General features: G+C 49.9%; 1 protein-coding gene across 1 annotated transcript; it reads left to right on the top strand.

Moving 5' to 3' along the window:
* The first annotated feature begins 5,884 nt into the window (after nucleotides 1-5,884).
* LOC128835352 (olfactory receptor 10V1-like) lies at nucleotides 5,885-6,832 on the top strand. The gene has a single exon (XM_054024761.1). The coding sequence runs from the start codon at nucleotides 5,885-5,887 to the stop codon at nucleotides 6,830-6,832; it is 948 nt and encodes a 315-aa protein (XP_053880736.1).
* Nucleotides 6,833-13,250: the final 6,418 nt, after the last annotated feature.

Below are 13,250 nucleotides of genomic sequence, written 5' to 3' on the forward strand. Positions count from 1 at the left end.
GCTAGATTCCCTTTCTGAATATTAGCTAAATCTGGAAAGGAAAAGTCAATTTCTGTTTCGATGGCTCAGGAGTGGAACAACTCCTATGCGCCTGGTACTGTATCTAAAGCTGCCCAGGTCCTCTAGTAGAGCCTCCCCTCCCTTACTTTTCATTTTAAATTCTAGTGGGATCCACGTACCTCCCTTGCTAGGCTTCAGATAGTGAGGGGCACTGTCCATTCATTCCACCCAATTCCTTCTTTGGGGGCTGCAAGGTGAGGTCACACCAGTATCCCTAATCCAGGCTGGGGATGTCTTCTGAAGGGGATATCTGGGCCAAAGCCTACACCTTGGGCATACTTGTTCCCCATTCCCAGCGCCACCCTGTTCTAGCAGTGAGCTCTCCATTCACAGCAAGTGCATGGGGTCTCAGCTTCCCCACTCCCTCCCCCTCCCTTTCCTGTTGATAGTGGTCAAGGGAATGCTGGGAAATGTAGTTCTTTCCCTGCTACAGGGCTGACTCTATAGACAGGGAGCTAAACAAGGAGCTGTAGCTCCCAGGGCCCTCTGTTGGTTCTCAGCTCCCATGCTGGATCCCTGCCTGCTGCCTTCCCTGCAAATGTGCTGCCCCAAGCACCTGCTTGCTTTGCTAGTGCCTAGAGCTGCCCCTGATTACAGAATTGGTCTGATACTACTAAGAAGGGTGTGTGCAGACATGGGTTCATTAACATCTGGAACAGAGATCCCCCATCATGCAGTGCTTTCCTGCTTTTCTGGTCCCATAGTTCAGTGTAGGGTTACCATTCGTCCGGATTCTGCCGGACATGTCTGGCTTTTTTGAGTTAAAAATAGCGTCCGGGGGTAATTTGTAAATGTCCAGATTTCCCCCCCATGCAGAGCGTATGCGGCTGACAGGGCAGCCAGCCGGATCATGCCACTCGCACAGGGCTCTTGACAGCCAGAGCCCCTCCTCCACCTCTCCCTCCTCTCCCCTGCAACTTGAGACCACTCCCCTCCTCTCTCTCCCTCCCTCCCCATCCCTGCATTTGCAGATCGCTGGCCGGCCATTTGCATTGGGCCTCCAGCAGTCTGGAGCTCCACCCCCTGCTCCCCTCCCCTGCTGCCCAGCCCGCCGCTCTGTAGCACTCTGTTCTGAGCGGCAGGGTAAGGAGGCCAGGGGGTCGGAGAAGGGGCAGGGAGGTTCTGGAGGGGGCAGTCAAGAGACAAGGAGCAGAGTTGGATGGGTCAGGAGTTCGGGGGAGGCTGTCTGGGGGTGTAAGGTTTTGGGCAGTCAGGGTATAGGTAGGGGGTAGAGTCCAAGGGGGCAGTTAGGGTGGGGGGGGTCTCAGGAGGGGGCAGTTAGGGGACAAGGAACAGGGAGGCTTAGGGGGTGGGGTTCTGGAGGCAGTTAGGAGCAGGGGTCCCAGGAGGGGGCAGTCAGGGAGCAGAGGGGTTTAGATGGGTCGGGAGTTCTGGGGGGGCGCTGTCAGGGGGTGGGGAGTGGTTGGATGGGGCGTGGGAGTCCCTGGTGTCTGTCTGGGGGTGGGGGTGTGGATAAGGGTTGGGGCAGCCAGGGGACAGGTAGGAGGTAGGGTTCTAGGGGGCCAGTTAGGATGGGGGGAGGGTCTCAGGAGGGGGCAGTTAGGGGATAGGTAGGGGATAGGGTCCTAGGGGGCCAGTTAGGAGGGGGCAGTCAGGGGACAAGGAGCAGGGAGGCTTAGGTAGGGGGTGGAGTCCTGGGGGGCAGGGGTCCCAGGAGGGGGCAGTCAGGGGACAAGGAGTGGGGGGGAGGGTTGGGGGTTCTGAGGGGGGCGGGAAGTGGGAGGGAGTGGAAGGGGCAGGGGCGGAGCTAGGGCAGGACGGGGGCGGGGCTAGGGAGGGCTCCTCCCGTCCTCTTTTTTGATTGTTGAAATATGGTAACCCTAGTTCAGTATGGTTCTTGGCTTAGAATCTCTGTTTTCCATTCTATATGCTAATGGAGATGTCTCTTGATGCAAATGAGGTTAGGGGAGTTTCCTTAATCCTGTCACCCTTGTCCGGAGGGGTTGAGGTGGGTCTCCCACTGTCTTTTCATTGCTTTCTGTAAGTCTTTCTTCTGATCGGCTTTGGTTCAAGCAGAGTCTGGGTGTGAGGGGGTGTCCTTCGTGAATCTGACAGATTGGATACTGCACTCTGGTTCCCCAAGAACACAGAGTCGACAGGTAACAGATGCTTTAAGAGTTCCAAAAAACCAACAACTCCTTTCAAATGTTTTAGAGCATGTCTCACTTTTTTTTTTTTTGAATACTTTGAGTAAAAAAAAAGGTGGAAGTTACATATATGAAAACAGGGCTGGATTAACCTTTTCTGGGCTCCAGTGTGGGCCCCCATGTAGTCATTGAGAGCTTTGAGTGTGGGTCTGGTGTGGCACTGCCATTAGTGCCTTAGTATACCCGGTACTGAATCTCAGAGACATTTTTCATTTTGATCACACACCTCTACATAACTATATGCACTGCCATACACAGCTCCCTCAGCCCCCAGTTTTTCTCATTGAGCTGTACACCCATGTGGGTTTACCAGTGTCCACAGTAGGCAGAACTTTCATAGTAATCAGGGAAAACTTCCCACAAATTTATCTCCTTCCTCATTCAGACCTTCTATAGCCATGTCTCCAGTACCACCCTATGTCACCAGTCACTGTATATGGTTCTGGTCTCAGCTCAATAAAGTTCCACAGCCAGCAGATACCTGATCAGTTCTGACAAATGCCTCCCTCAGCACCCATCCTACCATTTGAGCAAGCCACTTGCAAACACCATTTCCCCAAAGTGAGGACACAGTCCCTGGGAACTTAAAGTCACCAGCCTTTCTCCCTCTGCTCCCATCTACTAGTCTACTGCCTGGTCACCACCACCTCTCCCCATGCCTGTTTCCCTTCTACCTTGGACACTATTCTCCCCTGCAAGCCTGACCTGTTTCCTCTTTCCCTGCTTCCCTTGACATTCCTTTCCTATGGGTGACCTCTGTCCCTTGAGGTTAACTCCAGTTTTTTTATCTGCTCCTAGCTTAATGGCCCCCAGTAGTCACAGAGCCACCTGCAGATTCTCTGGCTACAGCCATGGGGCCAATTGCCAGAGGCCAGCCTTAGATAGCTGTAGCTACTAGTCTAAGGAGGGGTGGCAATTCCAAGGCTGAGCATGCTTGAACCTTACAACTGCAGCACTATGGACTCTAAATCCTCAGCGTTGGCCCTAGACAGCTGCAGACTCTGCAGTTAGGCACTTTCCTCTTCTAGGCCATGGCTTTAAGTACCTGAGATGCCCATCACCTGCAGCAGAGGCCACCAATTCCCATGCACCCCTCAGCTAGCACATAGTCGAGCAGAAAGTGCAGCCAGAATGATTTTTGAGGCTGGAGTTCCAGGGGGCTCCCATCCCTGAGCAGCAGCTCACATGGCCCCGCTCTGCTGTGGGACCAGGACCCTATGAAGACAGTGGAGTTACCCTGTGTATAACCTGTTCTGTCCAAAGCCTGTTGAAGTGAGTGGGAGTCTTTTAATTGTCTTTAATGGGCTGCGTGTAGAAGCAAAGGACCACATTCTAGACTCTAGGAGCAAAGTGCATTCTATGCTCCACTGGTTTACTATTGTAATAGGAAGGTCTCACATTACCTAATGAATAAGCAACACCTCCTACAGCACCTAACTTTTTCTGAGAGGCTTCCCACCCAATTACTCAATGTAAACCTGCTTCGCTTACAAGAGCTGAAAATATCAACATATTTGCTAGCTGTGGAACTTTTTTGGTTACAAAAGCAAGGCACTTCTGAATTCAGTAGGAATTTTGGATGTGCACAGAACGCAGACAGGACTGGTTCCCGCATGGTTACAGAATTGCAGTAAAGTGGAACAATTTTCAGCTTGTGTGATTGGAGGATATCTGGATCCATATTATAAGACTGTCCTACATAAATAAGGAAAAGTTGAGGTGTCTTTGTTATTCTTTTGTTCCACTCTTCATTTCTGTGGGGAATTTGCCAGTGCAATATTATTGTCTTCTTTTAAAACAAACAAAACTAAAAAAAAATGGTAATGGCTTTTGAAAATAGTAATTCGAGCCCTAGTTAGCACTGGGAAGATGCCAGCATTTGTTGCTCAATTTTATCCTACTTTTTCTACAGCAAATTACAGTGGCTCGTATATTTGATTTGGGAGAAATGAAGTAACAGCATCCTAAATTAAGCTTGAGCATTCCTGAATTTTGAGAGTGTTTAAATCTGGAAGGCAGGTGCTAGATTCCCTTTCTGAATATTAGATAAATCTGGAAAGGAAAAGCCAATTTCTGCTTCCATGGCTCAGAAGTGGAAATCCTCCTGCACTGTATCTAAAGCTGCCCAGGTCCTCTAGTAGAGCCTTCCCTCCCTTAAAAAGAACAGGAGTACTTGTGGCACCTTAGAGACTAACAAATTTATTAGAACATAAGCTTTCGTGGACTACAACGGGATCCACATATCTCCCTTGCTAGGCTTCAGCTAGAGAGGTGCACTGTCCATTTAGTCCACCCAATTCCTTCTTTGGGGGCTGCCAGGGGGGGTCACACCATCATCCCTAATCCAGTCTGGGGAAATCTTCTGAGGGTGATATCTGAGCCAAAGCTCCTTGGGCATACTTGTTCCCTATTCACAGTGCCAGCCCCTTCTAGCAGCCGGCTCTCCATTCACAGCAAGCTGCAGTGCATGGGGTCTCACAGCTTCCCCACTTCCTCCCCCTCCCTTCCTGTTGATAGCTGCCAAGGGAATGCTGGGAAATGTAGTTCCTTCCCTGCTCCAGGGCTGGCTCTTTAGGCAGGGAGCTGGCCAAGGAGCTACAGTTCCCAGGGCCCCTTGGGTTCTCAGCTCTCATGTTGGTTCCCTGCTGCTCTGAGGCTCTGCTTCTGCAGCGCTGCAAGAGGGGAGGAAGTGAGTGTTATGGGCCCCCTTCTGAGCTTGGGCCCAGCACTATGGAGCCATGGTAAATCTGGTACTGTATGACAATATTCATGGATGTCAAATTGATCAAGTTGTACAAATTTTAAAAGTTGCAGTTTATCCATCTGGTGCTAAATTTTCAAAAACACCGAAATGACATAAGAGACTAATTCTTATTTTCAAATGGGATTTTAAGCATGAAGGAGCCTAAATCAATTGACTAGAAAGGTTATCACCACCCTTGTTGGCCAAGGCAACCAGATGATGTTGTTCTTCTCCAAAGAGGCCACTGGTGAGGCCTCCGCTGGAGTACTGTCTCCAGTTCTGGGTGCGGCACTTTAGGACAGATATGGACAAATTGGAGCGAGACCTCAGGAGAGAAACAAAAATGATAGACGCTTTGGAAAAGGTGACCTCTGAGGAAAGGTTAAAAACACTGGGCATGTTTAGTCTTAAGAAAAGAAGACTGAGGGGGAACCTGAGAATGGTCTTCAAATATGTTAAGGGATGTTATAAAGAGGCTGGTGATGAATTGTTCTCCATGTCTACTGAAGGTAGGACAAGAAGCAATGGGCTTAATCTACAGCCTTAGAAATTTAGATTAGATATTAGGAAAAAACATTCTAACTATAAGGGTAATTCAGCTCTGGAACAGGCGTCCAAGGGAGGTTGTGGAATCCCCATCATTGGAGATTTTTAAGAATAGGTTGGACAAATACTGGTCAGGTTTACTTGGTCCTGCCTCAGCACAGGGGGCTGGAGTTGATGACTTCTCAGGATCCCTTCCTCACCTACATTTCTGGTATTCCACACTCACTTTGACAGGTTATCCAAGTCCCTGGACTTGTCTGTGATTCTTGATACTGAATCTGATCATCCCAGATGACAGCTCATGTTCTGCTTTTGATGATAGCTGGCAATAACTGCTTCTCTCTACTCTTCTCACTCAGCAAGTCCCATGGGGGATGAAAACCGAACAGAGCTGATACAAGTACACTTCCAAACCTTCTCGTCCCTCCTCGAGATGCAGCTGCTGATTTTCCTGGCCTTTCTGCTTGTGTACTTGCTCAGCCTCTGTGGGAATGCCACTGTTGCGCTCACTGTCCATACTGACCACTCCCTCCACACCCCCATGTACTTCTTCCTGGCCAATCTGGCAGTGCTGGAGATCTTCTATTCTTCTGTCATTGCCTCCTTGGCCCTGGTCAACCTCCTGTCTGGGAGGAAGGCCACCATCTCCCTTGCTGGCTGTGGCACCCAGATGTTCTTCTTTGTCTTTCTCGGCAGTGCCGAGTGCATCCTGCTGGTCATCATGGCGTACGACCGATATGTGGCGATCTGCCACCCACTGCGCTACACCCTTATTATGAACTGGACGGTCTGTGCTTGCTTGGTGTCAGGGTCACTGGTTCTGGGGTTCCTGTTAGCCTTGCAGTTGACCATCCTGCTATTTCATCTACCGTTCTGTGGCACCAATGAAATCAATCACTTCTATTGTGACGTTCTGCCCGTCTTGCAGTTGGCATGTGCAAATACACAGATCCACCAGGCCACCCTCTTTGTTGTTAGTGTGATAGTCCTGACTATACCCTTCCTGCTGATCTGCATCTCCTATGTCTTCATTGTGGCTGCCATCCTGAAGATCCGCTCTGCAGCTGGTCGGAACAGTGCCTTCTCCACCTGCTCTTCCCACCTGACAGTCGTCCTCCTGCAGTACGGTTGCTGCAGCTTCATATACCTACACCCCAGCTCCAGCTACTCCCCGGAGCAAGGCCAGGTGGTGTCTGTGGTCTATACCTTTGTCACCCCCTTACTGAACCCCCTTATCTACAGCATGAGGAACAAGGACCTAAAGGATGCTCTGGGGAGAGCGCTGGGAAGGGCAATACTGTCCCAGAGAAAGTGACCACTTTGGACCATTGGTCGGTAAATGACACCTCCACCGAAGACACAACAGGCGATTGGATGGCTCTTGGATATTGGACATTGGCTGAAGAATGTTTCATCTCTAAGACATCAGTTCCTGTCTTGTCACTGGTAGGGGCTGGGAGTGGGATTGTGATATTATCTAGACAGGTGCTATGGAGCATTACTTTGATTCTAAGGAAATTTAGGATTCACTTTAGGAACCGTATCCAGAGAAGGATGAAACAGGTGGTTTGTCTAAGAGCAGAAAAGGCTCAGGCTTCTTTGGCGTGTGGATGGACACACTGATTAGATAGCCTAAAACAGTTCTTATAGTCCTCTGTAAAAGCGAAAGGCAGGTTAAGCTTTATGGGGTGCTGAGGAGTGGCATAGTGTGTCTATCTTGAGAACGAGGGCAAAATAATCCAATCTTTATGATCATTAATAAGGAAATAATTAATGATTATGCTCCAGCTGCTGGCTCTCCATTTGCTTCTGAGCTTTGCCTGTTAGTCATTCCATGACAGGATGAGAGGTACTTCACCTATACAGCTGGAAAACGTAAATCTGTATCACTGCATAAACCATAGGAAACCCTATGGAACCTAAAAGGAATATTGCCACTGCAGTTCCTGCACATGACCACAGGAGACAGTGTTGCCTTGCAATGGAAACCAAAGGAGAGCTAGAGTCTGGCAGCGAGAAATTCACTGCTTAAAGTGAACAGCAACAAAAAATAAATTCATGTCCATTGTGATTTTTATTATGCATCCCGACACCATGACATCATCTGAGGAGAGCTTGCAGTACTCTCCTCCTCTCTGAAATAAATAATTATATATGCCTTTTATCACCAATAAAACAGATTCCTTGAAAGTTAATGCTCATTCTTTGACTTACTAACCCTGTCCTTGCTGTCTTAGTGGCATGGGTGGCAATTAAAATGCCCCAAGCTCCTCTCGTGATAATGGGTCAGATTTCAAAAACTCAGGCTTTTAGATCTGAACATAAAATTGTGAACCTAATTTGTTTTTGCAATGACTGCAATTGTTGATGGAAATTGAATATGTGCATATATAAATGGCCTGTTAAACGATAGTGATCCTTAGAGGATAGAGCCCTTGACTGGGACTCAAGAGATCTGGGTTCAACTCGTTCCTCTGCCACTGGCCTGCTGGGTGACCTTAGGCAAACTTCCAAAAAAAAAAAATCAGAACATTTTGTTTTGACATTTTTTAAATGAAATGTTTCACTGTTTTGCTTCAAAATTTCCTTTACTTTTATATATATAAAGTTTTAAATGGTCAAACTCAAAAGGCTCAATTCCCCCCCCCCCCTTTTTTTTTTTCCTTTTCAATTTGCCAAAAAATTTGAGGAAAAACTTTGGCCTTGAATGAACCCAAAATGCATTTTACCCTCTTGATTTTTTCAGAATTGCCGGTGAACTGGAAAAGACTTTTTTTTCCACTGTGATGGGGACTGTAAACCCTGAACTGGTGACAAAGGGGTTAAAGAACTGCTGTGGGCAAGGCTGGCCTCTCCCTCCAGCCCTGTCAGTCATGTCAGGGTTGGTGTGACGTGGTGAACTAGGTCCGGAGGCCCCCTCCTAGAGCCTTTGCAGCCCTGCTGCACCGCACCCCAGAAAAGAACAGAGGGACAGTCCTCCAGATGGCCTAGAGTGGCTGCAGAGAAGCAGCCAATCAGAGGGGCTGCTGGAGTGGCCAATCAGGGGGCAGAAGGGCCCTATAAAAAGGAACAGCAGAAGCAGAGTTGCTGCCTGGAGCTTGAAGAGGGAGTACTGGGTGCCTGGCTGGTTGGAAAAGCAGCAGGACCATGGACAACCCACTGCAGGCATGACTGAGCCCAGAACCTAGCCAGACTGAGTGAGGGCTGGTCTGACTGAAGACTAAGCCCATGGAAGGCTGCCAGAAAGGACATATCAACTGAGGGTACTGAGATGGACCCTGTTGCAGTGTTAGAGAAGGCTGTGTTTCCGGGAAGGAAGCCTTAGTGCTATGGCCTTGTACCATGGCCATGAGAAAGAACTAGAGACTATACCCCAGAATGGGGGACAGTGCATTTGGGATAGCTCAGTGGTTTGAGCATTGGCCTGCTAAACCTAGGGTTGTGAGTTCAATCCTTGAGGGGGCCATTTAGGGATCTGGGGCAAAAATCTGTCTGTGGCTTGGTCCTGCTTTGAGCAGGGGGTTGGACTAGATGACCTCCTAAGGTCCATTCCAACCCTGATATTCTATTCTATGACCTCGGTGAGAGGGATGAGTCACTGAAGACCTGCTGAATAACCATCAGCCAGGAGGGCACTTGTGAGAAGTGAGTGCCAACCTCATTACAGGTGGAATAAGGGTTTAAAAGCAGGAAGTTCCAGACAGTTGCTGGGCAGCTCTGGGAGAGAGCAGACAGTAGCTCTACAGCTCCCAAGAGGAACTCCTGGAAAGCTTCAGGGAAACTGCCCTCAAGAAGGTCATTCCCCAATTACCAGCACTTACAGATCCCAAGGTGAGCAGTTAAACATTCTGTGCTGCAACCCTCCACCCTTCCCAGTGGTAGTGAATTGGAAACAATACTGAAAGGGCTCGTGGAGTGGGCCACCAGAAATCCCATCCTTTCAAATGCAGACAGACCACTTGGTGTAATTTAGTATTGAATAGACTCCCGTTTGTGCCAGCAGGGGCGTCCTGCAGATTTAGCAGTGCCCAGTCATCAGGAGGTGCCCATGAGAGACCCAAGCATTGTGACATTCACCCACCTCTATTTATAACGGCCTACTCCAGGGATTTTGGCACCTTCTGTTGAAGCATATCATACTGGTCCCTGTCAGAGAAAGGATACTGAGCTAGATGGGCTACTGGTCCAGTCCAGTCTGGCAGTGACTGTATTCACAATATCTGCTTTACTGTGCGTGCCTTCATTCCATCTCTGCCCTTTGAGGACTACTTCCAGAGATGGAAAGCATTTCAGTTTCTATGAACCCTCCAGTCCTAGATTTCCTACTCGCCCTGCGAATAAGGGCTCAGTTAGTGCCAGTTGCAATGGCGTCTTTTCTAGTGCTGACAGCTGATAGAGACCCTTCCAACTCATTTCATACAGATCACTGAGAAGTCAGCAGACTCATAAATTTTAAAGGCTAATCTGACCCTCTGTATAACACAGGCCATAGAATGTCACCCAGTTACCCCTGTATCGAGCCCAGTAGCTTGTGAGACCATCTGACTTGATCATTACCTGCTTGTGGTTAGATTGGCACTGGTTACTTAGAAGTGAAAGGCTCCATATCCCATGCAAAAGAGCCATTCATTCCCCCTCCCCCATAGGGGCAGGGTGGAACAAGTTCTCTGGACTCTTAGTGCTTCATAGCCCTTTCTCCTGAGTCACCCACTGACCTGGGATGCAGTGGAATCAGGGCTTTAATCCTGGAAGGCTCCATGTCTCATTCCCTGATTCCCCTTAATCAGCCCTGTCCCTCCAACCTTAGGGCAAATTGGAACCAATGCCCTAAAGATGAAAGCTTTCATATCCGAGTGTAGTAGCGTCACGCCGGGGCTCTGCCCTCCGAGACGGAGGGGTGCCACACCGGCTCACTATAGCGCAGACGGTCAAAGCTCAGGTCCCTTTAGGCAGGGGCTGAGCGGCCCGCAGTTCAGGGAGCTAAGGCCCTTAGGCAGGGGCTGGGCGCTAATCAGCAGTTTAAGCAGGCCCAGGCCCTGGATCAGGGTGGGGCACAAACAGTCACAGCTCAGGCTCTTGGATGCAGGGGCTGAGCAAACAAGCAGTTAAGGAGCTCAGGCCCTCTGGTGCAGGGGCTGAGCAGACAAGCAGTTAAGGAGCCCAGGCCCTGGGTCAGGGCAGGGCGCAAATAGTTGCAGCTCAGGCCCTCTGGTGCAGGGGCTGAGCAGACAACCAGTTGGGGTAAGCCCAGGGTCCTACACCTGAGCGTCGGGTGAGGGGGAAGCCTGCCACCCGTGAGCAGGGTGGCAGGGGGGAACGCAGGCCCACCCACTCCACTGCGTTCCAGCCCGGGGCCCTAGCAGCGGTTACTGCCGCTGCTGGTCAGTGGGGTAACCTGACCGAAACACACTGACATTGGCTCACAGGCCTCTGCAGCCTGACCGGGGTCAGCTACCCCCAGGCTACTTCCGTTTTCCCCCTCAGGGCCTACCTCCAGCAGCATCAGTTCCTCTGGTGCGAGGCTTGGGGGCCGGGCCGGCAGCTCTCCCCCAGGGTAGCTGGCACGGGGCAGGCTTGGCTAGTCCTCCCCGGGGTAGCTGGCACGGGGCAGGCTTGGCCAGTCCTCCTCGGGGTAGCTGGTGAGAGGTAGGCTCGACTGGCGTGGGGGGGATAGCAAGTGGCTCGCGGCCTGCGGCTGTCTCCCAACCGGGAGCTCGGCCCGGGACGTCTGCTCTCTCTGGCAGTCTGGGCTCCACTGAGCTCTGCCGGCGGGCTTTTATACTTCTGGGTCAGGACCGTGACCTCGGAGCGGCGGGCCCCGGACCCGGTGGCTACGCCCACGCTGGGGTTGGAGGAAGCTCAGCCCTATCGGAGATGGAGGGGTGCCACACCGGCTCACTACACAGAGACACTGACCTCCTTGAGCCATTTAGTTCCCAAAATGGAAAAGGCAGGGGGGAAATGGTCACTCTCTCTGGGACAGAATTTTTTTTCCAATTCATGACTCTCTTCAGTGCCTTCTTGAGCTTCTTGTTTCTCATGCTGTAGCTCAAAGGATTCAGTACAGGGATGACAAAGGTGTAGACCACAGATATCACCCAGCCTTCCTCTGGTCAGTAGCTGGAACTGGAGTGTAGGTCTATGAAGTTGCAGTAGCTGTATTGCAGGAGAACAACCATTAAATGGGAGGAGCAGCTGGAAAAGGCGTGGCGTCAGATGGTTGCAGAGCAGATTCACAGGATGAAGACATAGGAAATGGAGCTCATCAGGAATGGGATGGTCAGGATTATGATGCAGATAACAAGCTGGTGGATCTACCTATTGGCACATGCCAGCAGCAAGACAGGCAGCACATCACAATAGAAGAGATTGATTTCATTGGTGTCACAGAATGGCAGGTGGAACAGCAGAAAAATAAACTACAGGGCAAACATGAACCCCAGCACCAGCAATCAGCTATAAAATGCACACAGACAAGTCAGCTCATAACAAGGGATAGAAGTGGAGTTGTATCAGCCTGGTTTCAACCCCCATGGAATCAGCACTTGAGACTGCTAAAAGAGAGGAGGAGAGAGGTGATTCAGCCCGCAGCAATTCTAACACCAGTCCTGGTGATCCCATTAAAATGAGATCATGACCCACTTTGGGGTCCCAACTCACAGTCTGAGAACCGCTGGACTAAATGGTCACATTGTCCCCATCTGGTCTTGGAAGCTATGAAATCTAGTGAGTAAAGTGTGATGGGACCTAAACCTCCCACACCCTACACCCCTCATCCCCAGCTCCGTTGGGTCGTGGGCATCAACAATTTTCTTCAACTCGGTTGCCAGAAAAAAAGTTTGAAAACCACTGATCTAGTCTGACCTCATATTAGCCTGTTGAGCTTAATAAAAGGCTCTTTCCCATACTTATGTCCAGGAAGGAAGGGGAAAGGACAGAGGGTTTTTTAGTCTCATTCGTCCTTTCCTCTGGAACCTCAGAGTCCAATTTGTGACAACAGGGAACAAAGCTGGCCTAAGAGCCATGGAACTTCCTTCCTGAGGAGGATGTTGGGAGCCCAGATCTCAGTGCCTTCAGAATACGTGCAAACTCCACTTCTCTAGCCTAAGCCAATAGCCCAGACACCAGCCAAGGAAAAGAAGACAGGAGGATGAGGAGATGTATATGAACACTGAAGAGTGGTTTGCATGGACCTAGCTCAGCCACCAGTCTGAGTGTGTGATAGCTCCGGGCTGTAAAAAACAGTCTTTTAGCTCACACTGTAGACAGTGCTGGAAGTCTCCAGATCCATTGCTGGTCATGACCAAGCTGGGAGAACAAATAAGCCAAGAATTCAGTCATCTCCTAGGACTAATTCTTAAATTGGCTCAGTTTGTGAGGTCCTGCGGTGACAGGTGCAGTAGAAGAACTCTCAATAAACAGAATCTCATTTTGATCCATTTGAAACTGGACTTGTCTACACAGGGAACAAGTGCAGAGTAGCTAGTGTGCACCAGTTCCTGCTGGCTAACTCCCCATGTGGACACTCTTATAGCACACTATGAATGCCTCTGTGTGCATTAGCTTCATGCACTTTGGAAGTGTACTAAACTAGACCACCTGAGGGCACTCTTAGCGCACAGTAAGAGTGTCCACATGACCAGTTAACTAGTGTGGAGTAGCTAAAGTGCTTTAAATTCACACTCTAGCTTGCTGCACACTAACTTCCCCATGAAGACAAGCCTTCAGCTTGC

Source organism: Malaclemys terrapin, chromosome 4 (assembly GCF_027887155.1).
Source record: "Malaclemys terrapin pileata isolate rMalTer1 chromosome 4, rMalTer1.hap1, whole genome shotgun sequence".
NCBI lineage: Eukaryota > Metazoa > Chordata > Testudines > Emydidae > Malaclemys > Malaclemys terrapin.

Bases quoted from the DNA above. Each gene is read 5' to 3' on its own strand.
- LOC128835352 (XM_054024761.1), top strand. From the start codon at position 5,885: ATGGGGGATGAAAACCGAACAGAGCTGATACAAGTACACTTCCAAACC.